At 46.5% G+C, this 27,380-nt stretch overlaps 1 protein-coding gene across 3 annotated transcripts; it reads right to left on the bottom strand.

Moving 5' to 3' along the window:
- Positions 1 to 103: 103 nt before the first annotated feature.
- Positions 104 to 27,316, bottom strand: SEPHS1 (selenophosphate synthetase 1). 3 transcript variants are annotated; one of them, XM_029077997.2, is made up of 9 exons: positions 27,222 to 27,316; positions 22,900 to 23,178; positions 17,280 to 17,383; positions 15,320 to 15,427; positions 13,339 to 13,493; positions 11,608 to 11,698; positions 7,760 to 7,859; positions 2,888 to 3,100; positions 104 to 1,572 (listed from the first exon to the last, which is right to left on the bottom strand). In XM_029077997.2, the coding sequence occupies exons 2-9, from the start codon at positions 23,090 to 23,092 to the stop codon at positions 1,358 to 1,360; spliced, it is 1,179 nt and encodes a 392-aa protein (XP_028933830.1). In that variant the 5' UTR covers positions 23,093 to 23,178; positions 27,222 to 27,316; the 3' UTR covers positions 104 to 1,357. The 3 variants fall into 3 exon arrangements, with proteins under 3 accessions (XP_028933830.1, XP_028933831.1, XP_028933832.1); XM_029077998.2 differs by lacking the exon at positions 27,222 to 27,316 and adding an exon at positions 26,354 to 26,455; XM_029077999.2 differs by lacking the exon at positions 27,222 to 27,316 and adding an exon at positions 24,243 to 24,994.
- Positions 27,317 to 27,380: the final 64 nt, after the last annotated feature.

The following is a 27,380-nucleotide window of genomic DNA, read 5'->3' as shown; positions in this document are numbered from 1 at the left end:
TTTACTCTGGTCTTTTTTGGCAATGATCATTCCAGGCCGATTAGCAAAAGGTTTAAAACATTCGGAAGCTTCTGCTTCTTAACAAATCCCAAAAGACACTTTGAAAAAAACAATTTATCCTCTTGACATGAATTTTAGTCAACTATAGCTTCACCCAGGTTAAACACCATTAAACAAGAAAATTACAATTCAGTTCATCACCAACTGTTCCAAACAAAACCTCTTCTGATCCTCCAAGACAAAACTAAAAAGGGGTCCACTTATACAAGAGCAATAAAAAAAATTAAATATTTATTTGAATAACAAGTTTAGGTTCAAGCTGCAATGTTGGCAATGTAGGTTTTTAACACAGATCACAAAAAGCGTGCACGAAAAATGTATTGGAGCAAAAGACAAAATAACTCTAAGAATTATGCTAAGTAGCTGCTGATTTTAAGGGAACAAAGGCTTGTAATCACTATACAAAATATAAAATGTATTAAACACTACCATCCACAGACCAGTCTTTTTATTATTGATTATATTTAAAAATTATCTGTGTAATTATATACTGAATTGTAAATGAATTTTATACATGAACCCCCTTTTGGTCGGCAACCCTTTGCTGCACTAGAGCACATCCAATCACACGGCAAAAATCAGCAATTCCTTTTTGCTTTCAATAAAACAAAACGATTACTGATACTACCGTAAACCTTATAAAGTCTACAAATAAGGAAATGAAAATGTCTCCTTCCACTTTGAAGTGCTTTTCATGCAAAGTTAAGCACTTGGGCCTTGCGTCGCCGAGGGGAGCGGCTAAGACGTGTCCAGGTTCGAAGAGATGCTCTCGGATCATAAGACGAAACTTTACAAATCAAAGACGGAAAGGAATCATGCAAACCTCCTCTTACTGGGTATACCCGCTGCGTGTCAACTACCAATTTATTGCCTGTCCAGAATATCATTCAAGGCGTCGAAGGATGAATAGACTTACCATGATAAATATACACAGAATGAAAAGACACCAACAGCTATTTGACACACTACTGGTAATGTCTGTGCTACGTGAAAGCACCTTTAAAAAGAGCCTATGCGGCGAGAGATAAGTGTCTAAAGATTCAAAATGAATCAACAGTATTGGATAACAATATCATTCTCAACTCAGAAGCTGCCTCAAGATTAGGTGCATCTTCAGTTAATGTAACAGGAAAAAAAGGCAATGGATTTTCTTTTACTAATCGCATCCGCTCACCGGCTGGCCCAAGGCCACCAGGGGCGGAGACACAAGATCTGGGTTTACAGTCTTTAATTGTAATGGCGACAAAGGAATAAACCGATTTAAAAAACAGAAACGGCCCAGCAGTGTCGGTCTGGATTAGGAGGTGGCCCCGGGCGTGGGGTTCACGTTCTGGGTGGCTACTTGCGGTGCGACTTCGATGATCCGGGGCTTGTCTATGATCCTTGCTGTACGGTTGCCTTTCTCTACAATCCCAATAATCCATGCTTGGTGGCCTTCGCCGTACTTGGGGGACTTGATCTCTGCACAGAAGCGGGCCGCCTGCTCACGGGGTAGGCAGATTAGAAGGCCTCCTGGTGAGGGGAAAAGATGGGGGGAGGTGTGAATGGAGGACTGGTTTGCTCAGTTCAGGATTTCTGCCTCTCCTCTCCACCAACTGGCAAGCTTTGACCGGCCAATCGCTCCTCCCTGGCCAATCAACCTTCGCTTCTGCCACACAGGGGAGAGTGAGGGCACGCATGTGTATGTGCACCTGTATCTTCCTCGCTGCTATTCAGAGGGGGAAAAAATTGATCTGTTCCATAAATTTACCATCGCAATTTTTGGTTACTCAATCTCCTTTCCCTATCTCCAATCCCAATAGGAACTTCGGAGAAAATAAAAACCAATAGCATCTACACTCCCTGACCTTATCCCTGTACAAGTTGAGTGGATCAAAACTTTTGGGGAGCTCTACTCGATTTGCTTAGTGAAGTTAAAAAAAAATCAGAAATGGGAGGGGAAAAAAACAAAAAAAATCTTCTTCATGGCAGTGTTACAGAAAAGTTTTGAAATTGATTTACTTGCCAATACTAAATAACCCAGTTACAGCTAGTTTTCAAAAAAATGCAGCTTTGTTTTAAAACAGCAGATGACCCAAACAATAAAACCCCCTGCCCTCCCCCAAGCCCACCACAGCTGCTGGGAGGGCCCGGGCCCTTGGCTGTGGCTGACCTTCCCAGGCTTTGGCCCTCACTCTGCCCACGGAGCCTCTGCCCATTGTACACTGGCCACAGTAAGGACAATACTCTGGGTTATGGGAGCAGGGAGCGAGGAGCAAACAAAAGGAGTAGAATAAGAGACAAAACACAAGATAGCGGAAGAAAGGGACTGAAAGAAAACAGACATGGGTTCCTGTGGAAGGGGGAGATTGGAGAGAAAGAGCCTTTTGGGGAAAAAAAAAACCAAAAAAAAAACCCCAAAACCAATTTTAAGAGTTGCATTCATTTTTAAAGGTTCTCTTTTTAGCAACAGAATGAAAGCCGGGTTACTTTCCTTTAAAAAAAGTCACATCAAAGGGATTGTGCTTTTGATTGTCAGCTCAAATACTAGTAAGTTTGCGAGGATAACTGAATGGTCAGATAACTGAACGGTCACAATCTTTTCTCTCCCCTCTCCTCCCCTCAGCCCGCTCTACCTACGCACCCCCACCTCACCCAGCATATACAAGCCCCACTTTGGGCCCAGACCTCTAGGGCAATCGATGGCCCCAGAACAGAGCTAAGATGGATGGCCTGCTACCACTGAAGGGAGAAGAGGTCCAAGGCCCTGTCCCCAATACCCTCATGGCCTTCTCCCAGCCTCCCCGAGCTCCCTCCCCAACTCCCGAAACCCAGTCAGCGCTCTCACCTGACGTCTCTGGGCAGGTCCCATGCATAAGGCCGAACATATTTCCACAGGCCTTGCTGACGGCAGCCATCTTGGCCAGCACGGGCAGGTTGTGGATTACAAAAGACACTTCGTTCCTCTGCTGCTTGGCCAGGTTCTGCGCGTGGCCTAAGATTCCAAACCCCGTAATGTCCGTGGCCGCGTGGGCATTAAATGTGTGCATGAGTCCAGCCGCTGAAAGAAAATACAGGGAGTAATAAATTCCCTGCTATTTGGATGCCCAACAAGGATAATTTTGCTTCCTTCTCCATTAGTCACATGAATTCCCAAGTGACAGGAAGCCACTATGCAGAGATGACATTCTCTGGAAAAATACAATTTTCAACTTGAACTACTGAATAGCTGCCAGTTTCTGCCAGTTTTTTGTCTCCCTCATTAGATGGTAAGCTCCTCCAGGGCAGCGATCACATCTTTTATTTCTTCTAACTCCACTGTGCTCTTCCAAGATCTCTGGTCAGTAACCTGTGCCCAGATAGGTGCTCAGTAAATACCACTGATTGAGTGAGTCTCTGAATGCCCCCATCAAGTACCCAGAACAGTGCTCTGAAGTTGCTTGACCAACACTGCTGGTGATCTTGAACATGTCAATTACTGATCACTATTAACCATCACAATTGTTTGCATTTACAGTGTTCCAAGCACTGTACTAAATGCTGAGGTAGATGCAATATAAGCAGATTAGACACTGATCTGATGCTCTGCAATTGTAGTTCTTGAGTCTGAGTGCTAAGAGCTTTCCAAAATACGGCAAACAAATCAAGAGTTAGGAAAGGCAAAGCATTGTATGCTGGAAAAACAGCTATTTTGAAGTCAGAATGTCCATTATGCCCAGCTGACACTCAAGCGTGCATAACTTAAATACCTTACCTTGATCTTAAAATTCAGAATAAGGTGGTATGTGTGACCCTTTGAAGTAACTTCAGAGCCACCAAGGATGACCCCTTACTGTAATTCTGCCCATATTTTAGGTTCCTCTAAGTGATTCAGAAGCTCTGATTTCAAAAAAGTCAGAAGTCCATTCATTCACTTAATCATCCAATTGTATTCAATTGTATTTATTGAGCACTTACTGCGTGCAAAGCACTGTACTAAGCACTTGGGAGAGTACAATATAAAAACACATTCCTTCCCTACAAGCTCACAGTCTAAAGCTCAGATTCTAGTCCACTACTGACAGGCATTTATGGGACGTGATTTTGCTATTTAAGGAAAGTAATTTCTAACTACACTCAACAATGGGTATCATTTATTCCTGTGGACAACATTCAAAACACTGCATTGGTTTTTCTACACTCTTTGAAATTGAAATGATAACATCCTGAGAAATCCTGCAATTTTTTTTTTGTCTGATTCCCTGAACTAAAAATCTGTACAGAGTTTATGTAAGGTCTCCTCTTTTTCTCCCCAAGTTTGCTTTTGGGCATCCAACAGGAATATAGATTCAAGCTACAGACAAAAAGTATTTTAATCTTATTTACTGAGTGCTTAATGTGTGCAGTGCACGGAAATACGCGTTTGGGAGAGTACAACATAACAGAGTTGGTAGACCTGTTCCCTACCCACAAGCAGCTTAGAGTTACTTACAATATAAAAGCCTTATCAATTTGCCTGCCCTTGTTTATTTCATTTCCCTATTAACTTCTCCATATTTGCTTTTTGGGAGGAGGAGGAGGGATGCTCAATTTATCTCTTCTTCCCTTTCCCTTTTAATGATCTCTTTCCTCTCTCTGCAAATCTTCAGATCCTCCTCTTCACTTCAGCCCAGCACAAATCCCACCCTTGTCAAGAATCTAGACTACTGACTGGAACTTCCCCACCTTAGAAAGACTGATTCCTTTTCTATCCCTTCAAGGGTTGAATCTTTTTCTCATCAAGCAGATAAACCCTTGAAGGTCACTACACTATGTTAATGGTGGTGATTTTTTTTTTAAAGTAGTTAAGTCTCAAATGATGGCTCTTGCTTCTCATGGAGAGTATAAATTTGCTGAAGTTTAAGCACATCAGGAGCCTCACCCTGAAAGAGAGGTTGCAGTCAGTACTTTGAAAAAAGCACTCCTGATATTGGTCGGTTCCCGCGATAACTGCCGCGTTGCCCTTGGGCACATGGGCACATGGTGAAAAGCCACCCAAGTTCAGGTTCCATGTTGGTTTTCCAGTTTTGTTCTCGCTGGGTCCCAGAAATAGAAAAACAGATCCAAATCAAGCCATAGATATGGGTGTGTATAGGTGTATAGGGTATTTATAGGGCATATATATGGGATTTGGGCTCAGAGATGGCTTCCAAGCAAAGGGGACTGGGGAACTGGACCACCACTGGAGGGGCAGGAACAAGAGAAGGGGGGGGGGGGGGAAGCTGGGGTCTCGAGAGCCTGGAACCACTGGGACAGGTGTGAGGGGAAACAGGAGTGGCAGAGCAAGCCTATGAGGAGGGAGTCTAAACACGGAGGGAGAGGATGCAGAGAGAAGGAGAGGAGCAAGAGGAAGATTAGGTAGGGCTATGTGTATGTTGGCGTGGTAATTCCACAAGTTAATTTATAAAAGTCAGCAGAGGAGATGTTCGAGTCCCTTTCATATGTCTAAATAAGATTCTTTTTAGCTGTAATGCAAACTGCTCCCATCCAAACTCCTTTATTTGCAATATCCAAAGAGCTAGAGAGAGAAAAAGGAGAGGAGGCAGGACCAGACTTGCATCCACTACAGAGCACTGCAATTTCAAAGTTGTTTTAAGATACATTGAAAATGATGGAATATTTGAAAAAAAATTATGTCAATCCACCCCAGTGGATTTTCTCATGATAAAAATGCAAGCAATTCTAATGGTTAATAACGATTAGTAATTGACATGTTCAAGAGCATTAGCAGCACTGTTGATACAGCAACTTCAGAGCACTGGTCTGGACACATGAGGGGGACATTCAGAAGACTCACTCAATCTATGATACCAACTGAACACAAGTTAATCAGGCTGGATACAGTTTCTGTCTCACACGGGACTCACAATTTAAGTAGGAGGGAGGAGGATTTAATCCCCATTTTACAGGTGAGGTAACTGAGGAACAGTGAAGTTAAGTGACTTGCCCAAGGTCACCAGCAGGCATGTGGCAGAGCTGGGATTAATAATAAATAAAAATTATGGTATTTGCTAAGCACTTACTTTGTGCCAAGCACTGTGGTAGATACAAGGTAACCAGGTTATCCCATGTGGGGCTCACAGTCTTAATCCTCATTTTACAGATGAGCTGAGGCACAAAGAAGTGGTTTGCCCAAGGTCACTCAGCAGACAGATGGCAGATCAGGATTAGAACCCACGTCCTCTGACTCCCAAGCTCATGCTCTTTCCGTTACACGATGCTGCTTCTCAGAGCCACGCTGCTCCTCTGATTAGAACTCCCAGGTCCATGCTCTTTCCACAGGACCACACTGCTTTTCTAACTAGGAACTTTTCACCCCCGATGCTGCTATATGCTGCTATATGCTGGGGACCAATCTGACTCCTCTCTCAATCCCCAAACAATTGGAAATTATTTTGTAAGGGCAAGGAGCAGTTTATATCCCCTATTTCTTCTTCATCCTTCCTGAGGCATGAAAGCCCTGCAAAACTGCAGGAGACCAACATAATAAATAATGATAATAATAATAGGACCTGTTAAGCACCTACTTTTTATGGTATTTATTAAGAGTTTATTATGTGCCAGGCACAGTATTAAGCATAGAAATAGATGCAAGATATCAGGTTGGACACAGTCCCTGCCCTACATAGGGCTCACAGTCTTAATCCCCATTTTACAGCTGAGGTAACTGAGGCACAGAGAAGCTAAGTGACTTGTCCAAGGGTCACATAGTAGACGCTTGGCGGAGCCAGAATTAGAACCCTGGTCCTGTGATGCCCAGGCCGCTGTCTCTTGCTGCAATGGGGAGGATACAGATACTCAAGTCAGACACAGTCCCTGTCCCACACGAGGCTCATAGGTACCAATCTAAGAAATGGCCAAATCTGCTTCTCTTTTCTTCATCCAGATCATCAGCAGTTTATCATTTGAGGCAGATAGCCATCCAAACTCTCAAACCATCTTGATGAGTGCCCTGTCGCAGATCATCTTCCATATCATGTCCATCCACAACGCCCATTTTAGCAACAACCCACACTCCTAGAGCACCCTCCAAAGGCCTCACTGGAATTCTAGCTGGAATTTCCTGTAGCAGGTTACTGGTCCAGGGTTCCATGGTGAGCCAGTGCTGGGAAGGCCAAACTTTAGGAAAGACAAGCCTAAAACCACACCTGTTGGAAATGGAGCAGAGATGGCCCTTGCACCAGGAAAAGGCTACCACCCACCTCCAAGTTGGAAGAAAAAGTATTCTAAAAAGAGGGATTAAGCACATAAAATGATCCTGGGTCTTGAAGGCCACTTTGGTCCTGCTCTCAATCCCTCAACCTGTGACCACATTTACAGACTCTGTTACTGTGACAGATCGGCAAACTGGAGGCATCAGGAGCCCAGGAAGGCTGGAGCAGCCGACCCTAGATGCTCAGCTGTGGGACCACTCAGAATTCAGTTGGTTATGGTACTTGCTCATTCTCTTTCCCTTGCGCAAATATAGCTTGATCCGGCAACGCAAATGGCCACTCCTCTTGAGTGACAATCCTTGCCAGAGAAGTATTAAAGATATTCAGAGTCCACCTTCCAGTTTCTACCTCTTAGATGCTTTTCTTATTTATCTTGAAAATCATTTCAGACTCTGTCTTTCAGCTGATCCTCTCAGACACCAACTACACTCCATGAATCTGCTTTTAAGACCATAATATCAACATGAGAAGAATTCCATTCTTCTTACCTGTTCGGTTGAGTCTTGCCATATTCATCATTGCTTCTTGATATGCCAACTCCACATCTTCCTGAGTAACCACCAGTTTGATTTTATTCCATTTCTCAGGCTGAGAAGAATTGGGAGAAAGGGGAAGAGATTAATTTTTCAGTCTTCTATTTTCAGAAACAAAAAAAAACCTATTTTGGGGGCATAGCCGCATGCAAAATCCCCTGGAAAATGGAATTTCATTTATGTAAATTTGTATGCACTGAGTTCCCTAGCTTCCTACTGTTTCATCAAATTTAATTCCTTTTGTGACAATTATATTTAAGTGTCTAGCCATGTAATCATGAAAGCTTGTCCTCTCTCCATTCACTCTTTTGTAATTAGATATTGCAGTTAATAGGACCTGTAAAAATCAGCAGCCATGAAGAGATGGTTCTGGAAGAGGGGAACTCACTGGCTGCTATGCTCTCTGTGCAAGGCAGGGCATTTGATCACAAATGATCACAATCCTTTAAGTTTTTTGGGGGGAGGGGGGACAGGAGGCACTGATAAACCACATCCACATCATAACCCCACTTTTTGACTTTCCTACTTTTTCATATTGCATATTTTGAGATTCTATTAAGTTTATTTCAGTTTCACTTTGCCATGTCTTTCGATTTTAAAATTACTGGTTGATTATTCTGGTTCTTCAAGGTCTAATTGGATTCAATTACCTAATAATAATAATGATACTAATAACAACTGTGGTATTTGTTTAAGCACCAAATGCCAACCACTGTACTAAGCACTGAAGTAGAATCAAGATAATCAAGGAGGACACAGTCCCTGTCTCACCTGGAGTAACAATTTAAGGGGGAGGAAGAACAGGTATTTAACTCCCATTTTCTAGATGAGAGAACTGAGGCACAGAGAAGTTAAGTGACTAACCCAAGGTCACTTTACAGGCAAATGACAGTCATTCATTTATCCTGGAGAGAGGGAAAGTGGGTCTTTCCCACTTCCCCTGAATCTGGTCTTAAAGGAATTCTGTATGAAAAATTCTGATTACCCCTAGTTCCAGATAACCACAACATCATTTCTCTTATAGTTTATCTCAAGAGAAAGCTCACCCCCTCCCTTTTCTAATGGTATTGGTTAAAAGCGCTTACTATGTGTCCTGCAATAAGTGCTGGGGTAGATACAAGTTAATCAGGTCAGACACAGGCCCTGTCCCATGAGGGAGAACAAGTACTGAATCTTCATTTTATAGCCAGAGCCCTGGGCCATGTGGGAGGCCGCCCAGAGGCTGCAAGGTAACGGCCTGATGGTTTCTGAGGCCACACATAGGTTTTTTTAATGGTTTTTGTTAAGCAGCCTATGTCCCAGGCACTGTACTAAACCTTGGGGTGATACAAGTTAATCAGTTGGACACAGTCCATGTCCCACATCACAGTCTTAATCCCTATTTTATTGATAAGGAAATCAAAGCCCGGAGAAGTTAAGTGATTTGCCCAAAGTCACATAGCAGATAAGAGGTGGAGTCAAGATTAGAACCCAGATCTTTCTGACTTCCAGGTCCATGCTCTATCCATTAGGCCACACTGCTACTCTTCCAATTCTCCCCTGTATCAGAGGCCTGTCTACTCCAGACCTCCTGCACATAGCGACACGAGGGAGGTGACGAGTTCTAGCTTCTTTAGCCATTTAACTACATGGATGCGTACAGCACTACAACCTGATACAAGAATCCTGGATTTGGATGCACTCTGGGCAGAATTAGAAAAATGAACAAGACAGAAAGAACTTCCAATCCTTCTGACACCAAAGCTAGTCTACCTCATTTTACAGATAACAGGCCCAGAGAAGTTAAATGACTTGCTCAAAGTCACGCAGTTGACAAGTGGTGGAGCCGGCAATAGAACCCGTGACCTCTGACTCCCAAGCCCGTGCTCTTTCCACTAAGCCACGCTGCTTCTCATTGATAGAGAATGGGACCTGGGAGTCAGAGAAACTAGGTCACTGTGTGACCTCGGGCAAGTCACTTAATTTCTGTGTGCCTCAAACACCTTATCTGTAAAATGGGAATTAAGACTCTGAGCCCCATGTAAATCTTGGACTGTGCCCAAACTGATTAGCTTGTATCTATCCCAGCACTCAGTACAGTGCCCAGCACACAGTAGATGCTTAACAACTATGAAAACAAACAAAAAAAAACACCCAGGAATTATTATGCTCATTTTACAGACTAGGGCAATGAGACCCGGAGGTTAAGTGACACGTCCGTAATCCCAAAGCATACCAGTGGCACGGCTGGGACTAAGAGCCAGATCTCCTGACTCTGCACCCATTCTCTTTCCATAGGCCAGGCTGCCTTTACATGACATAGTAAAAAGTGCCAGACCTCATTCAGAGATTTTGACCCAGCAACCAGCATCTCCATTTTCATTTTCTTAAAACTTTCTCAGGCCTCTTGACAGCCATGTAATCCTCTGTGTGAATTACAAATTGCATTTTAGTGTAAGCGTCTGATACCCGCACGAGGATGCATGATGGTTAATTTCTTATTTACCATCACAAATGGTGTGAGTATAACTGACGAATGGTGCAGCCTCGAGAGAATTCTCTTGCTCTGCCTCGCAAGCGGAGATATACTTTGCTGATGAGTAATAAAATTATTTCTCTCTCTCTCTCAACTGTTCTTCAGAGCCGAAACCGGCTCAGATGACAGGTGTGGAAATTAAAAGTGCCGAAGTAGGTAGGAATTTGCAACCATCCTATTAATTTGTGAGTTGTTACATCCATGAAAGAACCAATCTGGGATAACGTATGACGGCAGCCAGAAAACTGACTTGGTTTTCTAGACTTACTTTCTACCTGTGACTTACCCAACCAAAGGTCTCATTTCATTAGTTGAAACCAAACATAACTGTCCCTGACTTAACTGCCAATATTGCTGATTCAACCTAATATCTGAAAGATCATGCTCTCATCCGCTGTTTTCTATCTGTAGCCACGCTAGCTGCCGGTCCTGGGATGGCTGAAAACAGGAAGACCTTTTTTGTGCAACAAGACAAGCAAGTGCCATTTATGAAAAATGCTAAAAACAGACGTGCCCAGTGGGGAAAACTTATTTTCTAGATACCACCACAACTAAATTGCAAGCTGCACATAGATAGGAGGCTACCCCACTCATTCATTCATTCAATAGTATTTATTAAGCGCTTACCATGTGCAGAGCACTGTACTAAGCGCTTCGAATGTACAAAGTGGCCAAGATGCAACGTGCTTATGTGCCCAGGTAATAAGGATAATAATAATGATAATAATGACATCTGTTCAGCATTTATTCTGGGTCAAGCACTTCATTAAGTGCTGAGATAGCGGCGAGATAATCATGTAAAATTCCAGAAAGGGCTCAGAAGGGCTGAAGTCCCCTTGCTATGATTTTAAATTCAAACACTAACTTTTCTTGCCCCAGAAACCTTTTTTTTTTTATCATCATTAACAACAACGATAATAATAGTGGTTCTTGTTAAGCACTCACTATACGCCAAGCACTGTACTGTATTAAGTTTGGTACACTATACGTTGACCAGACACCGTCCCTGTCCCGTATGAGGTTCACCGACCAAGTAGGAGGGAGAACGGGTATTTAATCCCCATTTTCAGATGAGGAAACAGACACCGAGAAGTTAAGCGACTTGCCCAAGGTCACCCAGCTGGCAAGTGGTGGAGCCAGGATTAGAACCCATGTCCTCTGGGTCCCAGGTCTGTGCTCCTTCCCCAGGTCAACCTTCTCTGTTTTTATCCTGAGGATTTATAGACCCTCAGTGATAAGCAAGTGAACCTGTGCCCAATTTCCCTTCTTCTCAGCGCCATTTACTCACAATGTCCAACCACTGGTGCACCGCTACCGCCACTTGGGTTCCCAGGGGTTTAGTTAGCACGAGCACATCTCCCGGAACTGCATTGTCTGGCCTGCGGAGAAACAATTGAACAATTCCAAGTTCTGTGGCTGAAATTCCCTTAAGCAAAGTCCTACAAGGGTTGAGGCCCAGGGGTGCCACCAAAACTCAGCTATATTCCTTTGCAAACACATACAGCTGTTTCTCTTCTTTAAAAACACAAATACCCACAAGACCTCAGAAGTCCCTGCCAGAATCATATGAAGGTAGCCCTGTAGAATGTTTTCTTCTTCAATAAATATGAGCGCTCACTCTGTGCAGAGCACCCACCCACATCTATATAGGAATCTTCACCTTGTGAAATCCCCGCTACTTCCTTTAGGTTGGACCAGATCTGCACTCCTAAGTCCCTTATGTCTCCTCAGCCTCAATGGTTGTTGTTTTTTTCCCCCCACCAGCAAGAGTACGAAAGGTCTGGACACCAGATTGGATCAACCTCGATTCAGATTCTGGAGGGAGTGGGAGGAAGGGGGGGAGAGTTTTAGAACTCATATGCCAGCCAGCTGAACGAAGGCCGGGGTTCACGTCCTCCGCTTCACCGTCCTGCACAATTCAGCTTCTACTGGGAGTTTTCCATCTTCTTCTGGAACAAAAGAGAAGCCAAGCCAAGTCCTTCCTGACCCCTCTTACGGAAGATGGCTTCCTTGAAGCCGTTTGGTCGTTTCCGGATTGGAATCTAATTTTGTACACCCCATGCGTTAGAGGATTAAAGCTGTCCTAGAATCGGGCATGAGGCCAGTAAGGGCAGGCAAACCCTCCATGATCACACCTACGACACCGAAAGCAGCCCAGTGGTCTGAGAAAAAGCTCTGCTTCACCCGGGTTCTTTCCCCCAAGTCCACCAGAGACTCCAACTCAGAAAAATCTTAAGGTGAGGGCATCGCCCCTGTTTGGGAGAGGTGATTTGGGAGAATCCTATGCTGCCATTCAAATCCTGGGTTACACTGGCCAGTGGCAAAGTGGAGGGTCTGCTAGCTGATGCAGACCAGCATCAAAACCACTTATCCTCCTTCAACATCTTCATCCTCAAAAACCACACTGTGTATTTCTTGTCCCTCAGCCTAGTGCAAAGTAGAAAGAGGAGAAAGGGAGAAAAATGAATCCTCTATTTGAAATTAATATCATTTCAGGCAGAAGGAGGAGTCAGATGGGGGCTAAGGAGAATCTCTTCCCCATAGGAAGCTGGGACCAGGATGGGAGAGGGCTCAGAAGGAAGACCCACGCAGAGAGAGCAGGGTCCGTGGGCAATCAATCGTTTTTACAGACCACGGTACTGAGAACTTGGGAAAGTAGAGTTTACGAGAGTTGGTAGACCCGTTCTCTGCCCACAAGGAGCTTAAATTCTAGAGGGGGAGACGGATATTAAAATAAATTATAAGAAGGGGAAGCAGAGGTGTATAAAACATGTATTTAAGTGCTCTGGGGCTAGGGTATGCTCAGGGTAGGGACTCGAGTGCTTAAGCGATGCAGAAGAGAGAGAGAAGAGGGTTGAGAGAAGTGAGGTTCATCAGGGAAGGCTCTGTGGAGGAGATGGGATTTTTGTGGGGCTAGGGAGATGGGGAGAGTGCTGACACGTCGCATATGAAGGGTCAGCCCCGCAAGCTTTCCGCCAGTTCCATAACGGGCATGTGACATCCTGTCAAAGCAACTCACATGATGAATTCGTTGGGCTGGCAGACTGTAGTGGCCACCCCTCCCAGGACGATCCACGGATTCAGCACCGTCTGCCCACCGGTCACCGACGTCCCGGCCTCTTCAGCTGCATCTTTAAAACCCTGGATAATCAAGGGCATCACTTTATCCCTTTCCTGCGGGGGAAAAGGCAAAATCAGTCTGTCAGTCTGTCAATCGATGGTATTTATTGAGTGCTTAGTTTGTGTAGAGCACTGTACTAAGTGGTTGGGACCTTACGGCGGAGCTGCTAGACACAATCACTGTCCACGAGGAGCTTACAATCTACAAAGAGAATCATACATAAAAATAGCTTAGAGATTTGGGAAATGGTAGAATGTAAGATTATTTACATAGGTTCAGTGGTGCTGAGGTGAGTATCAAAGTGCTTAAGGGGTACACAAGAGAGCAAGGGTGTGGAGAGGGGAGTCCGTGAGAGGTGTCAGTTTCCAACAGGCGGAACAACCTCACAACGTAAGAGCTCCAGATACAAATAAAGACATCGGAAGATGCCTTCTTGGAAGTTTTTGTTTTGTTTTTTAATTGATGGTACTTGTTAAGCACTTCTGTGTTAAGCAATGTTCAAAGTGCTGGGGTAGATATAAATTAATGAGGTTAGACACTGTCCCAGTCCTGCATGGGGCTCACAGTCTAAGGAGGAGGGAAAGCAGGAGAAATGAGGCAGAGAGAAGCTAAGTGACTTGCCCCAGGTCGTACAGCAGACACTGGCAGAGCCGAGATTAGAACCCAGGTTCTCTGACTCCCAGGCCGTGCTCTTTCCACTAATCCATATTGCTCTCCACAGAGGAATTAAAGCAGTAACAGAATCTAAGAGCTATTCACCCCAGGCAGCTTGGAAATTGGCTATGGTATTTACTGAGCACTTACTAAAATGCATGAAGCTCTGGGTTAAACAGAAAATAAACCCTTCAGTACAGTCCCTGATCCACGAGGGGCTCATAATCTGGGTGCGGGGGTGAGGGTAAGGAGAGAAGATAGAAAGATAAATCAATTATAGACAAGCTACAGGCAGTGAGAGCATTTAAAAACCTAAGACTCGATAACTCTGGACAGCCCTTGGAGGGGGCAGTCCTGAGCCCTGACCTGCCTCTAGTTCCAGACCACTGTCCTGGGTTCTGCCCTGCGGCCATTTTCCAGTGTCTATCACAGCCCCAGCACAGCTGGGTTTGCACCTCCACTCTCTTTCCTCATGGAGTGAAGGGAATCCTGCCAAAGGGCATTAGCCTCTCCCTTCCACAGCTGAGGGAGAGGGGGTGAACCCATCCCACTCTTCCCTAAACAGACATGCCTGCCACACTCAAAGAACCCTGGCCCGGGGAGTCTCAGGTATTTCCCTTGCAGCGGTCCTCCGAAATCCTGGTCTGTGCTAGCAGGCAAACCCCACCTCTCAGGAAAAATGCGGCCACTGTTCTAAACCTTCCCAGAAGAAAAAGCCCGGAGCCGCCCCAATGCTAGATGACCTCCACGGACAGAACGCAGGGTCCTGTGGGTACCGGGAAGGGCTAAAGAAAGGGTTGGAGAGTAGGGCTTTCCAGCCTGCCTGGGTCACCATTATACATCTCCCTTCAGCATGGGTGTGAGAACCACTTCAACACCCCTCGGTTCTCACGCTCTCCCCACATTCTTCTCAGATTCTCCAGCCCTATAGACCACCGTCCCTTCCTGTGCGCTGCTAAATTCTGGGAATTTGTATTTTCCTAGAACATTCCACCTCTGGAAGTCCTGGCTCCAAGAGTGGGGGAAAAAAACAAGGATCCAAAAGGAAGAATGTGTTAACTGCAGCCTGTTCCTGCCCTCAGGGGTGGAGAGGAGCCCCAGTCCAACGGTCTCTTCATTTCCCCCTGGGAAAGTGCTGGGACCAGAGATGTGGGGATGCACTGAAATGAAAACCGCAGGAAAGCAGGGACGAGGCAGAATGGTAGGTAATCAACACCGAGCTTACCCTGTCTGTCATCTTGTTACTGATTCCAAGGAGCATGAGCATGTTATCGCATTCGGTAACCCCCATGGCATAAAGGTCACTTAGGACATTGGCACAGGCTATCCGGCCCTGGAAGAGGGAGAAAGAAAAACGTCAGCAGCAGCAACTTAGGAGGAATTTTCTGTTCGCTCACAGACCAACACAGATCCAATAGAGTCCAGGCATAGAATGGTGGTTCTCTAAGTGGGAGCCATGGGGACTGTGTACCTCTAAGCAGCAACACAACCTTTGCCCTCCAACATGGCCAGGGCCACCCCATCACAGGGACAACTGGGAGAATTCCCCTGGGCTGAGGGTCCCGTCCCTCCTGTGTCCAGAGGGTAGACGCCTCCTTGCTCCTGCCCTAGGCCTGGACAATACAGACGAGATCAACATTACTACAGCTCGCTCCTTCTCGGACTGGAGTCCCACACAAACATTTCGACTTCTAGAGGACTAGGAAGGGAGACATCATTGGATGAAAATGTTTGAAAGCCTTGAAAACAGCGACACTCCCAGAAGACACAATTATTTGTGCCAGGTGAATATCAAAGGATCAAAGGAGGGGGAAAGGCCAGGCAGATTGATTTGGGAGACGAATCTGCCCCAGAAATACAGGTAGGCCAGACCAGGACTGGACACAGCCAGGACAAACTGGGCTGTGTGGAAGGTGCTAGATGCTGGAAGGGAATCCAAGGTACAAGGCCATGGTGAGGCTGGCTCAGGGCCACCTACCCTCTATATGGAAGACCTTCTATTTCCGCAGTCTGAGCATTCAGGATGGCTGAGGCCCCTACTTCCAGGACAGAATCAAGTTTACCCAGACTGACCAAGAAGGGCCAACTGGCCAGACCGGGGTGGAGGAAGCAACTGGCCGCTTTAACTGCTACCGCCTCATCTTGGGGCTCCAGAGCAAAGAGAGGGCTCTTGGTCAGTCAATAAGCATCAGAGAGCTCACCAAAAGGATTTATGACACCATCTTCAGGCTCTGTCTTGCTGTCCCACACCCCTAGCTGCCTGACCCTGAGAGTCCTGTTCTCTGAGGGAAACAATCATATTTATTGAGCTTTTACTGCGAGAAGACCACTGTACTAAGCGCCTGGAAGAGTACAATAAAACAGACCTGGAAGACACGTTCCCGGCCCACAGAAAGTTTACAGTGTAGAGGGGAAAAGCTCTAGCTCTTCACTGGCTGCTCCCAGGAAAGAAGTAATGGCGGGATAGCCAAGCTACCCAGTGACCATCAAATAACCATGCTCACTACCAGCAGTCGGTGACCCCTGCCCCCACTAACGCTTGGTCTATAATAGTACATGAGCATGAAGCCACTTGGTAGGCTTAGGTCTGGTGTACCCAAAGCTCTGGGGGAGAGGGTACTTCAAGAAACTGGACTAAGGACCCAAGAAGTTAGCAAGGAGACAAGCACAACTCTCACTTCTAGAGGGAAGTAATCGAGGCCGGTCCTACTAGGGAGGCTACTGATTTCCAGCATGAAAATATCTGTCAGCTCCCAGGGGCAGAGATGGTGTCAGCCCACTATACTGTCTCAATCAAGAGAATTTACTGAGTGCTGTGTGCAAAGCACTCTATTAAGTACTTTTACACTTCCAAAGACTCAGTACAGTGCTCTGCACAACAGTAAGCACTCAGGAAAAACTACTGATTGACTGAGGAAGCAAGAAGGCATAAAAACCCAGGGCAAGGGTGTGGCGGAAATGAATAAGGAAAACCCCATCTGACAAAACCCTGCTTGAAAAAGAGCAAAAAAAACTAATAAATTTTGGGGTTGGCTAGAGCCTATTCGATCCCTTCTCCACCCTAATGCCCGTGTGGGTCTATAGGCACAACCGCAGGGCAGTCGACTTTGGCACTAGGGCAGCCCACAACGAACTTTCTTTTACAAACCAAGAGCCCAATGAGAACATCATTCGTCCACACTCACCATCATGTAAGGGTCGTCCACAATGGGATATATGTAATCTGTGGTCTGCACCAAAGAGAGACCTCCGTGCCTCAAAGGAATAACACAGGTGTCCATCCCAATGCCTAGAAAGACAGGAACCATCACAAAAACGAAGAAGGGGGGGAGGAGAGGGGAGAGAGCGGTCTTATTATTTCTGAAACCAATATTTTGAATGAGAAGGAAATTGTAAAACCGGCCTATGGAAAAGCAGACGCTGCCAAGGAAGCAATGTGTTTCTTATCAAGGGGCAGAACTGAAATAAATGCAAAACACAACCAGCCTAAAAGAAAGGACAAGAATCAAGGAGGATGCAAGGGACCATAAAAAATATGCAAGTTAAACATGGAGAAGCCAAATGCCATGTACCACAAATTTTTTTAGTCTTTTATTTTTGTAGCCATGCCAATGTACCAGTGCAACTTAAACTTAAGAATGGTTCTCCTCAAACTGTTAGACAATATTCTGGGAAAATACATTGGTGGATCTGTTAATGGAATAGAGTAACTGATTTTACCAGAGACAGTTTACGATACCCTCTAGACAAGATATCTACTATCATTTTAAGAATTTCTATGCAATCAACTCTCTGAGAACATCCTTGAAGAACCTCACATTAAGAAAAACTCGCGGTAGTTCGTCAGCTCGGACCAACGTGCACAAGTGTTTCTTCTGAAACAGCATCATATTCTATCCAGTCAGATGCATGTAGTGAACATGCACGCTATAAGAAAACTGACTGCATCTTACTTTTATGTCAGTATCGTGAAGTCCCAAACCTACAAAGTTTATTTCTCCCTTAAAGAATGTTCTCCAAACTGTTTTCCTCATTGTTTTCACAAGAAATAATTATGAAGTCGAATATGGGGTGTGTCATTAGCAAGCATATGCTCTGTAACAAGCATTTCCTATCCCTTTCCACCCCTCACCAAGCACATACAGCTGAGTGACATTAAAAAGTACTGGTACATGACTACGAGGTAAATTTCTGACAAAATATCAAATGTCAACAATAAAAATATTTATATGTCTTGTTTTTGTTTTTTCTAAAAAAAGACATTTGTTAGGCGCTTACTTTGTGCCTGGCACTGTATGAAGCACTGAGGTAAAGATAATCAGATTGGACCCAGTCCTTGTCCCAAATAGAGAAGCTAAGTGATCAAGGTCACGCAGACAAGTAGCAGAGCCAGAATTAGAACCCAGGTTCTCAAACTCCCAAACCTGTGCTTTTTCTACCAGGACTCGATGCTTCTTCTATGGGGAAATCTTAATCATCACCAACTTCTAATCTCCTCTTTCTCATCTACCCCAGCCTATTCCTAAATGCTTTAAACATGCACATTGTATTTCTCCTGAAAAGACAGCTTTCTCTTTCTTCTGCCTTCTCCTGAACTCTTCTTTTGCAAAAATGACAGGTGACAGCTACAAAAGATCACCCTATCTTGTAATTTAAGATTCCAAACCAATTATGAAAGTAAACTACATTTACATTGTCACATTTGTTTTGAACATGGGACTGGAAATGGGACTGGAAAGTGATAAATGAGCAATCAGGTGGAAGACAGAGGCCGGGGATGAATGAGAGGTCACATGGCCTAGGGGAAAAAGTATGCAGGATCAGAGCCAGGAATTAGGAGACAGGGCTTTTAGTCCCAGTTCTGTCACTTGCCTACTCTGCGACCTTGGGTAAGTCACTTAACTTCTCTGGGCTTCAGTTTCCTGTCTGTAAAATGGGGTTAAAATGCCTATTCTCCATTCCTGTGAGCCGATGTAGGCCAGGAAGCGGATCCGATTCAATTATTTTGTACCTCGATGTTTAGCTCCATTATATACGAGCCCAATAAATGCCAACTTTATCCAAGGTCCGACACGGGCACAGGAAGAGCATTACTGATTTATTGCTTTCAATATTAGGGTACCCTACTACCTCTATCATCAGCTCATTCCATGTACAGGTATCAGCTCCTGTGAGGGCTGTTTCTTCATCATCATCAATGGTACTGAATGCTATGTACATTTCACTGTACTAAGCGTGTGTCAGAGTCCAATACAATAGAATTGGCAGACATGTTCCCGGCCCCACAACGAGCTTACAGTCTAGAGGGGGAGACGAGAGTTTCCTGTTTCCCTTTCAGCCCAGGTAAGAGGGAAAAAAAAGCCAGCCCATTAAGAGTCATGGATTTTATGAAAAGAGTCTTTCCCCTGTAACCTGAAGTACAGACAGAATCCCCACCTCCCGCCCACCCCCAAAAAAGACATAAAGCATGGACCATGCCCATGGGAGATTGGGGAATTTCACTTCAAAAAAAAAAAAAGGGAAAGTTGGATTCAAGCACCAAGAAATCAGTTCTCTAGCAATCAATTCTCATTTGTGCTCCAACAAAGACCTGTGCAATATTTCAGGGAGATCACATTTCCACAACCTCTCAGAAGAAACTGCATTTCAACAAGCAGGATTTGGAATTTTTTAGGGCAAAAGTTTCAAAGACAGGGACCCTGTCCTCTGCAGTATAACTGTGAATGGCATTTACTGTGGAATCACTAGGTCTAATGCACTTCACATTTATACTGCCTTCAGATAATACTGACATTAAAGAATTTATATGAAAGCTCCTTGTGAACTTTTAGGAAAACTGGCAATGTTTCTTGGGTTACTGTCTCTTCACTTAAACTATTAGCTAATACCATGAAAGAGCTATTGCTAAATATTACAGTAGAAAATCTTAATGGATAGAGCACAGGTCGGAGAGTCGGATGGACCTGGGCTCTCTCCCCAGCACTGCCACCTGTCTGCTGTGTGACCTTGGGCAAGTCATGTAAACTTCTCTGTGCCTCAGTTACCGCACCTGTAAAAGAGGGATGAATACTGTGAGTCCCATGCGGGGCATGGACTGTGTCCAACCTATTAGCTTGAAGCTATCCCAGCACTTAGAAAGTGCTTAACAAATACCATAAAAAAATTTAAAAATTCATTATCTACCGTAGAACTTTATTAGACCTTGCATCAGACATATAAAATGTTCTGTTAAAGTTACAATATGCTCGGACTATCCTCTAGGTTCACATCTAAAAAAACATGTAGAAGACACAACTCTGTTTCCAAGAACTATGTATTTAAGATTACAGACCTGGGTTCTAATTCCGACTCTGCCACATGTCTACTCTGTGACCTGGGGCAAGTCATTTAATATCTCTGTGCCTCAGTTACCTCATCTATAAAAGTGGGGATTTGATTCTCCTCCCTCCAATTTAGACTGTGAGCTGCAATGTGAGAAATGGAATGTGGCCAACCTGATTATCTTGTATCTATCCCAGCGCTTAGTATGGTGACTGGAACATAATAAGGACTTAAAAATACCATTAAAAAGTCAGGGCTCATGAGTTCGAATCCCAGCTCTGCCACTTGTCGGCTGTGTGACTGTGGGCAAGTCACTTAACTTCTCTGGGCCTCAGTTCCCTCATCTGTAAAATGGGGATTAAGACTGTGAGCCCCACGTGGGACAACCTGATTCCCCTATGTCTACCCCAGCGCTTAGAACAGTGCTCGGCACATAGTAAGCGCTTAACAAATACCAACATTATTATTATTAAAAAAGAAAAAATCTACCATTCTAGTTTTTCAATGTTTGCAGAATCATTCCATCTTAGCAAATCAAATAATCTCCTCCAATCAGTGGTATTTGCTGAGTGCTTATTTTGTGCAGAGCACTGTACTACACTCTTGGGAGAGTACAATACAACAGGATTAGCAGACACGTCTTCTTATTCCACCATTTCTGCATCACCTAAGCACTTGGATGCTCAACACTCACCCCATCACCCCTCACCCTTATGTACACAATAGTGTTGGTATTTGTTAAGCGCTTACTATGTGCCGAGCACTGTTCTAAGCGCTGGGCACTGTTCTAAGCGCTGGAACCGCAAACTCTATTGCTTTCCTCTACCCTTAATTTATTTTAGTCTCTCTCTCCCGGCCACTAAGCTCCTTGAGGGCAAGGATGGTGACTCTTCACTCTACTGTGTTCTCCCAGGGACCTGGGAATGAGTCTTCCAACTCTGTGGTAACATACTCTCCCAAGCATTAGTATAGTGTCCTGCACACTGAGAGCTCAATAAATACCCCCGATTGATTTAGTACAGTGCTCTGCACAGAGTAAGTGCTCAATAAGTATCGTTGCTGGATTGATAATGGACCTGATTCTAGGAAACAGAAAGCAGTAAGCTATCTTTCTTTGTAAGAACTCAGCCTGCCACTGGTTTAGGGCCAGGTCCTGGAACGCCCTGCAAGACGATTCAGAGACCTACCACAGTCAGTGGGGAAAATGGAAGCGGAACATACTTTTAGGGAGTCTGTGTGAGATAGGCTCCTCCTTGGGGAGTACAACACTGAGGATCAAGGCTCAGGGATCCTCAACTTGCTCGCCTGCCAACCGTAAAAGAATAGAACCCCCACAGGATGGTGGTACTTTTAGAGCCTTTCAGATCTTGAGACTCTGCAAGGGTTAATGAAGTTCCAAAGAATAATTAATCATTGGTATTTATTGAGCGCAGAGAACTGTAAACTAAGTGTTTGGGAAAGTCCAATACATTTGGTAGACACGCTTCCTGCCTACAAAGAGCTTATAAGCAGTTAATTTGCTTGTCAGTGCCCACGCTCTCCTACGGCTCACAAACACCTATAAGGAATGCAAGTGGAGAAACTGATCACCCTTCTTAACATGTGGGGGAAACTGAGGCAGAGAGCTAACACATCACTTTACCAGGTTGATGCTTTGTGACAACAGAAAGAAGCCTGGAATAAAGGCTCCTGGTCCTTTGTGCCAGACCATTAACCACAACACTTCCTTGCACAATGGAGAATCGACAAATCAGGCCTTTTTGTTTCCCTTGGGAGACAGGCTCACAACTAAACATCAGCTGTAATTTTGTACTGTAATTATGTCCTTTATTAATCTAAGTGGTTTGTTTTCTTCTTTAGATTTAACTAACAGCTCTGGGCTTCTAGTCTTCATGTTTTCAGACACATGGCATTCCCAAATGGAAGAAAAGCACTTTTTCAAAAAAGTTAAGATTCAAAATTAAAAATTAAAAAAAAAAGTATTTCAAAAATTCAGGATTACCCAAAATATCTTGAGCTACCCACCCTCAAATATTACAGGAGGTGTATGTGTATTGAGGGGGGCGGGGGTGGATTGTATAAAACCTCCCAGACGATATTATCCTTTGGCTAGTTCATCATTTAGTTTTAGTGCAACACACTCAGATTTCCAGGAATCAGGTCATGGTAGCCAAATTCTAGTCACAGTCACTTCGCCAGTAATTCAGTAGCTGGCCACTCCCTCCCCCGCTACCAAATTAACAAGAGAATCCCGCTCCCGCTCCCCCCCCCACCCCCCGCACCTCTGACACCCCTGTTATCATTCAAGTGCTTTCTGGTGTCAAAGGAGTTAGTTACTAGACACAGACAGAGGTAGCCTTTGGGTCCTGGATTGGATCTTGCTAGGAGCAAAGCAGCTGCAAATCAAGGTGCAGAGGAAGGTTTAGGAGGAGCTGGCGAGGGGTGTCCGCCCGGATGCCATTAGAAAAAAGTGGATTACATTACCCAGTCTGGGCATAACTGCCCCCAAAAACTGTTCATCTTCCTGGAAGTGATTCTCCTGCAGTGCCTCCAGCAATTTCTGCAATACGTCCTGGGGTACCTTGCAGCCCGTGCCCTTCAGCTCCGTGAAGCGGGTTAGCCGAAAACTCTTGTCCAATTCGTAACTTTCTGGGTTAAAGGACTCCCGAACAGACATGGTTCTGTCACGCACACTTTTGCAGCTTTAACTTGCTTCCTTTACCTCTGGAGTAAGCAGGCTTGCCGGTTTCTTTCCAGATCCACCTAGGAGTCGCAGAGGGGCACAGCATTAGGAAAAGGCCCACCAGGCTGGCTGTTGGCACAGAGCGGACGAGGGTAGGCATTAAAGGAAGACCGTTTACCAGCCCAAAAACGCCAAGTCGCACCCCCGGGGAGGGACCTTCCGGCAGTGCTCTGGGAGGCTCCAACAGTTTCTTGGGATTTTTAAGTTAGGGAAAACTGGTGCCTTTCTGCTCCTTCCACAAGCTGGAAGGCGGCAAGAATACCCAACCCCCACCAACACCTCCAGGGTTGCTGTTCTTGCGTACATAAAACGCTGCAATACTACCGTCCAGTACTCCTGGATCTCAGCTACAAGAGACCCCGATGCCTGGAAGCAGTATTACAATCCAGTTATACGGTGGAGGTGAATGGAGGACCTTGGGTTCCATTCCCGGCTCCTCCCCCTCACTTGTCTGCTCTGTGACCTTGGGCAAATGACTTCACTTTTCTGTGCCTCAGTTACCTCACCTGTAAAACAGGGATCGAGATGGTGAGCCCCACGCGGGACAGGGACTGCGTCCAACCCCATCTGCTCGTCTCCATCCCAGTGCTTAGTAGAGTGCCTGGCATATAAGTAATCGCTTAACAAATACTACAATTATTATTATTAAGGAAGCCACAGACCCAGGCAGGCTTATTTCCTATGGCATCTTCCCATAACAATAGCTTTCAAAAACGCTTGTCTGTTTTATGGTATCTGTTGAGCGCTTACTCCATGCGTTCTAAGCACCAGGGTTGATGCAAGTCAATTAGGTTGGAAGCAAGTCCCTGTCCTCCTTGGGACTCACAGTCCAAGGAGGAGGGAGAACAGGAGAACTCAGGCATAGAGAAGTTAATCGACTTGCCCAAAGCCGCACAGCAAGCAACTGTCAGAGCTGGGATTAGAACCCCGGTCCTCTGACTCCCAGAGCCGTGCTCTTTCCGCTAGGCCGTGCAGCTTCTCTTGTGGGGTAAAACACCACCAGAAATGAATACAAAACGCTCTGTCGCAACAATTGGCGACTGGTAGATGTGGTGGGTCACAAATTTTACAGTTCTTTTCCTACGTGAATGCTTTCGGCGGAAAGTATTCTTTGTGTTCTTGCAAATATTCGGCGAGGGGTAGAGGGTCCGTTGGAAAGTTGGTGGAAGATCTGGATGCAAACTCGTTTTATGAAATTTTCCATGCTGCCAAATCTAATTTTAGACGAAAATGTTTTCATTCTGAGTCAGAAGTATACACCAAAATCCAAAACTCGCAGGAGGCCCCTCGGAAGAGTAGGATTTTTACCAAGGGACAAAGTTGTTAATACACTAGACTTCGTTTTCTTACAAGAGACTTCTTGGGGAGAGTTGCTCCTGCAGAGCTCTTTCCTAGAAAGCCAATAGCCCTTCCAGCGAAGGGTGTTCACAAATCACTGACAAAGCCTGCCACGGCTCAAGCTCATTATCATCTCACTGCCGGGGCCGAGACAATAAAGCCATACTAATGACCGGCACTTGTGTCTGGTAGTTCCATGGGTGTCTGCAACTGACCCTTTGGGGTTCGAGGCCTTCTGGATTCAGCAAAAGTCTATAGCCTCTTCACATTCTGCTAAGCCTTCGGGATTACTATTTGATTGGGTTTCATAGAATCATATAGGCGGCCCAAGTTTTAGGGGCACTTTCCCCCCTACAAAAACTCTGATTAAGGACTAAACTCGCTTTCACTTTTAAGTGTTCTTACTCCCCTAGGAGGCATCTTGCTTACTTAAAACAAATCTTATAAAGCCCAAACTCGGGCAGTATTCCAAACCCCAGTCACTAAAAACGTGTCTGGGATGAGCAACGATTCCGGCTGGAAACCTGTGCCTTCGATTCGGGGGTCTGAGAAGTCACGGTATCCGAACAACGACCTACCGGAGAAATGGAAGCCCACATCGTAAGCAAGCTGCCGAAATTTCTGAACACACCCTGACGATTTAGAGAAAAATGTTCTCAGACTCAAACCCTCAAAGATCGAGGAAGAAAAAAAATTAAAATTCCTCCAACACAAAATGTCTTATGCTTAGCAGCCCCTACCAGGGCAGGCCGGAATCCAACTCGTGAGGCCCCATCTTTCATACCCGCCCCAGAAAATGCTGTTGCTCTTTTTTAGGGGAGGACCTAGCACAGGGTTGTAAGCATTCTTTGATTTAGAAAGTTATTTAACAGCCAAATATTTATTGGTCGGAGGAGTCATCGTGCAGGAGCTGTGGGATTTTCGATTCCAAACTTGAATGGGAAGACAAAACTATAATGAAAGCAGCTCCCCATGCCCCGCCCCCCCCCATCCTTTTTGCGTATGTTGGGGGTGGGGAGGGGGGTGAAATGGGGGAGCAGAAGAAGAGCTCTCGGCTCAATGGAAAGAGCCCGGGCTGGGGAGTCAGAGGTCATGGGTTCGAATCCCGACTCTGCCACTTGTCAGCTGTGTGAATGTGGGCAAGTCACTTCACTTCTCTGTGCCTCAGTTACCTCATCTGTAAAATGGGGATTAACTGTGAGCCTCACACGGGACAACCTGATTACCCCGTATCTACCCCAGCGCTTAGAACAGTGCTCTGCACATAGTAAGCGCTTAACAAATACCAACATTATCAATCCCCACTCCGCCACTTGTCAGCTGGGTGACTTCGGGCCAGTCACTTCACTGGGCCTCGGTGACCTCACCTGTAAAATGTGGATTAAGACCGGGAGCCCCACGTGGGCCAACCCGATCACTCTGTATCCCCACCCCACCCCCGCAGCGCTTAGAACAGTGCTCGGCACACAGTAAGCGCTTAACAAATACCATCATCCTCATCTAGGGTGAAGTTGCAGTCACGGGGGGGGGAGATAAATCTGCATAAGAGACATTCCCCCAGTAATCGAGATGTTTACAACTTTAAAACAATGCCATGAATATTCAGAGCTAAAGTTTAACCCCTTCCTGCCCGGCCCCCTCTGAGCATTTTTCACTCATTCATTCAATGGCATTTAGGGAGCGCTGACTCGGTGCAGGGCACTGCCCTAAGCGCTCGGCGCGGGCAATCCGGCAACGGATAGAGGCGTTTTTAAACGAGGACGTTAAGAGGGAGTGGAAGCGGGGTGGGGGGGAGGAAAGAAGGAAGAGGAGGGAAAGTGGAGTGCAGATGGCAGCTCTGCCCGCCCCCGTTCCTACCTCCCCCGGGGACAATGAATGGGGGGGACGGGGGTCCCGCAACCCCGGGGGCTCCATGAAGCGGGAGCCGGGAGCGGCCGCCGAATTCGGGGACACCTTAAAATTTCAAGCTGCCGCCTTTAAAGGCAAATGAGGCCCGGGTTGCGCGCTTTGTGGCGGGCGGCGCGGTCCGGATGGAGGGCTGGAGGACTGGAGGACTGAAGGGCTGGAGGACTGAAGGGCTGGAGGGCTGGAGGGCTGGTGGCCGCGCGGCCCTCGCCGAGGCAGGCCGCTGTGCGGGGGCGCAGGACCGGCCCGGCCCGGCGAGGAGCGGACGGGGGACGGGACCCCGTGTAGGGGAGCAGGGGAGCCGGGGGTCCGGGGGTCCGGAGGTCCGGAGGGGGGGGGGGGGGCCCGGGAGCGGCCTGGGCCCCGGCCTCGGTGGCGGCGGGCCGGCCCCGCCCGCGAGGGAGCAGAAGGGGAAGGCGGAGGGGCCTCTGGCGCGGCGGCCCCTCGCCGACCAAAAATGTCGGCGGGTGAAGCGTTTAACCCCTGCGCCGCCGCCTCCTCCCTCCTCCGTCGTAGCCCCGGACCGGCGGGCGGCGCTTCTCTTTTAAAGCGGCGTCGGCGGCGCCGCCCGCCGCGCGCGCCTTCCCGCCCGACCGACGGAGGGGAGGAGGCCGGCGGCGGCCGGCGGCGAGGGGGAAGGACCGGCCGGGGGCGCGACGGGCGTCGGGGCGAATATTCCCCTTTAAGCCGGGCGGGCGGTGGGCGGCCCCCCTCCCCCGCTCGGCTCTCCTCCTCCTCCTCCCTCCCTCCCTCCCTCCCTCCGTCCGTCCCTCCCTCCCTCCCTCCCTCTCTCTCGTCGGCGGCGGCCCGGGCCTCTTACCTCTCGGCTGTCCGCCGTCGTGGTCCGCCCGCAGCCGGGGCGGCCGGCGCTGCCCTGCCCTATCCTGCCCTGCCCTTCCCACAATGCACCGGGCGGCGGCGGCGGCGGCTGCGGCGGCTGCGGCGGTGGCGGGGCCTCCCCGCGGCGGGGCCTCCCTCA

This window comes from Ornithorhynchus anatinus, chromosome 13 (assembly GCF_004115215.2).
Source record: "Ornithorhynchus anatinus isolate Pmale09 chromosome 13, mOrnAna1.pri.v4, whole genome shotgun sequence".
Taxonomy (NCBI): Eukaryota; Metazoa; Chordata; class Mammalia; order Monotremata; family Ornithorhynchidae; genus Ornithorhynchus; species Ornithorhynchus anatinus.
The sequence above is the reverse complement of the archived record's forward strand: the minus strand, read 5'-3'. Positions and strand labels throughout refer to the sequence as shown.

Coding starts and splice junctions, on each gene's coding strand:
- SEPHS1 (XM_029077997.2), bottom strand. CDS start 23,092: ATGTCTGTTCGGGAGTCCTTTAACCCAGAAAGTTACGAATTGGACAAG. Junction 15,428..17,279: donor TGGACGACCCTTACATGATG/GTGAGTGTGGAC, acceptor TCCCTCTTCCAG/GGCCGGATAGCCTGTGCCAA. Junction 11,699..13,338: donor CAGCCCAACGAATTCATCAT/GTGAGTTGCTTT, acceptor GTTTCTCCGCAG/GCCAGACAATGCAGTTCCGG.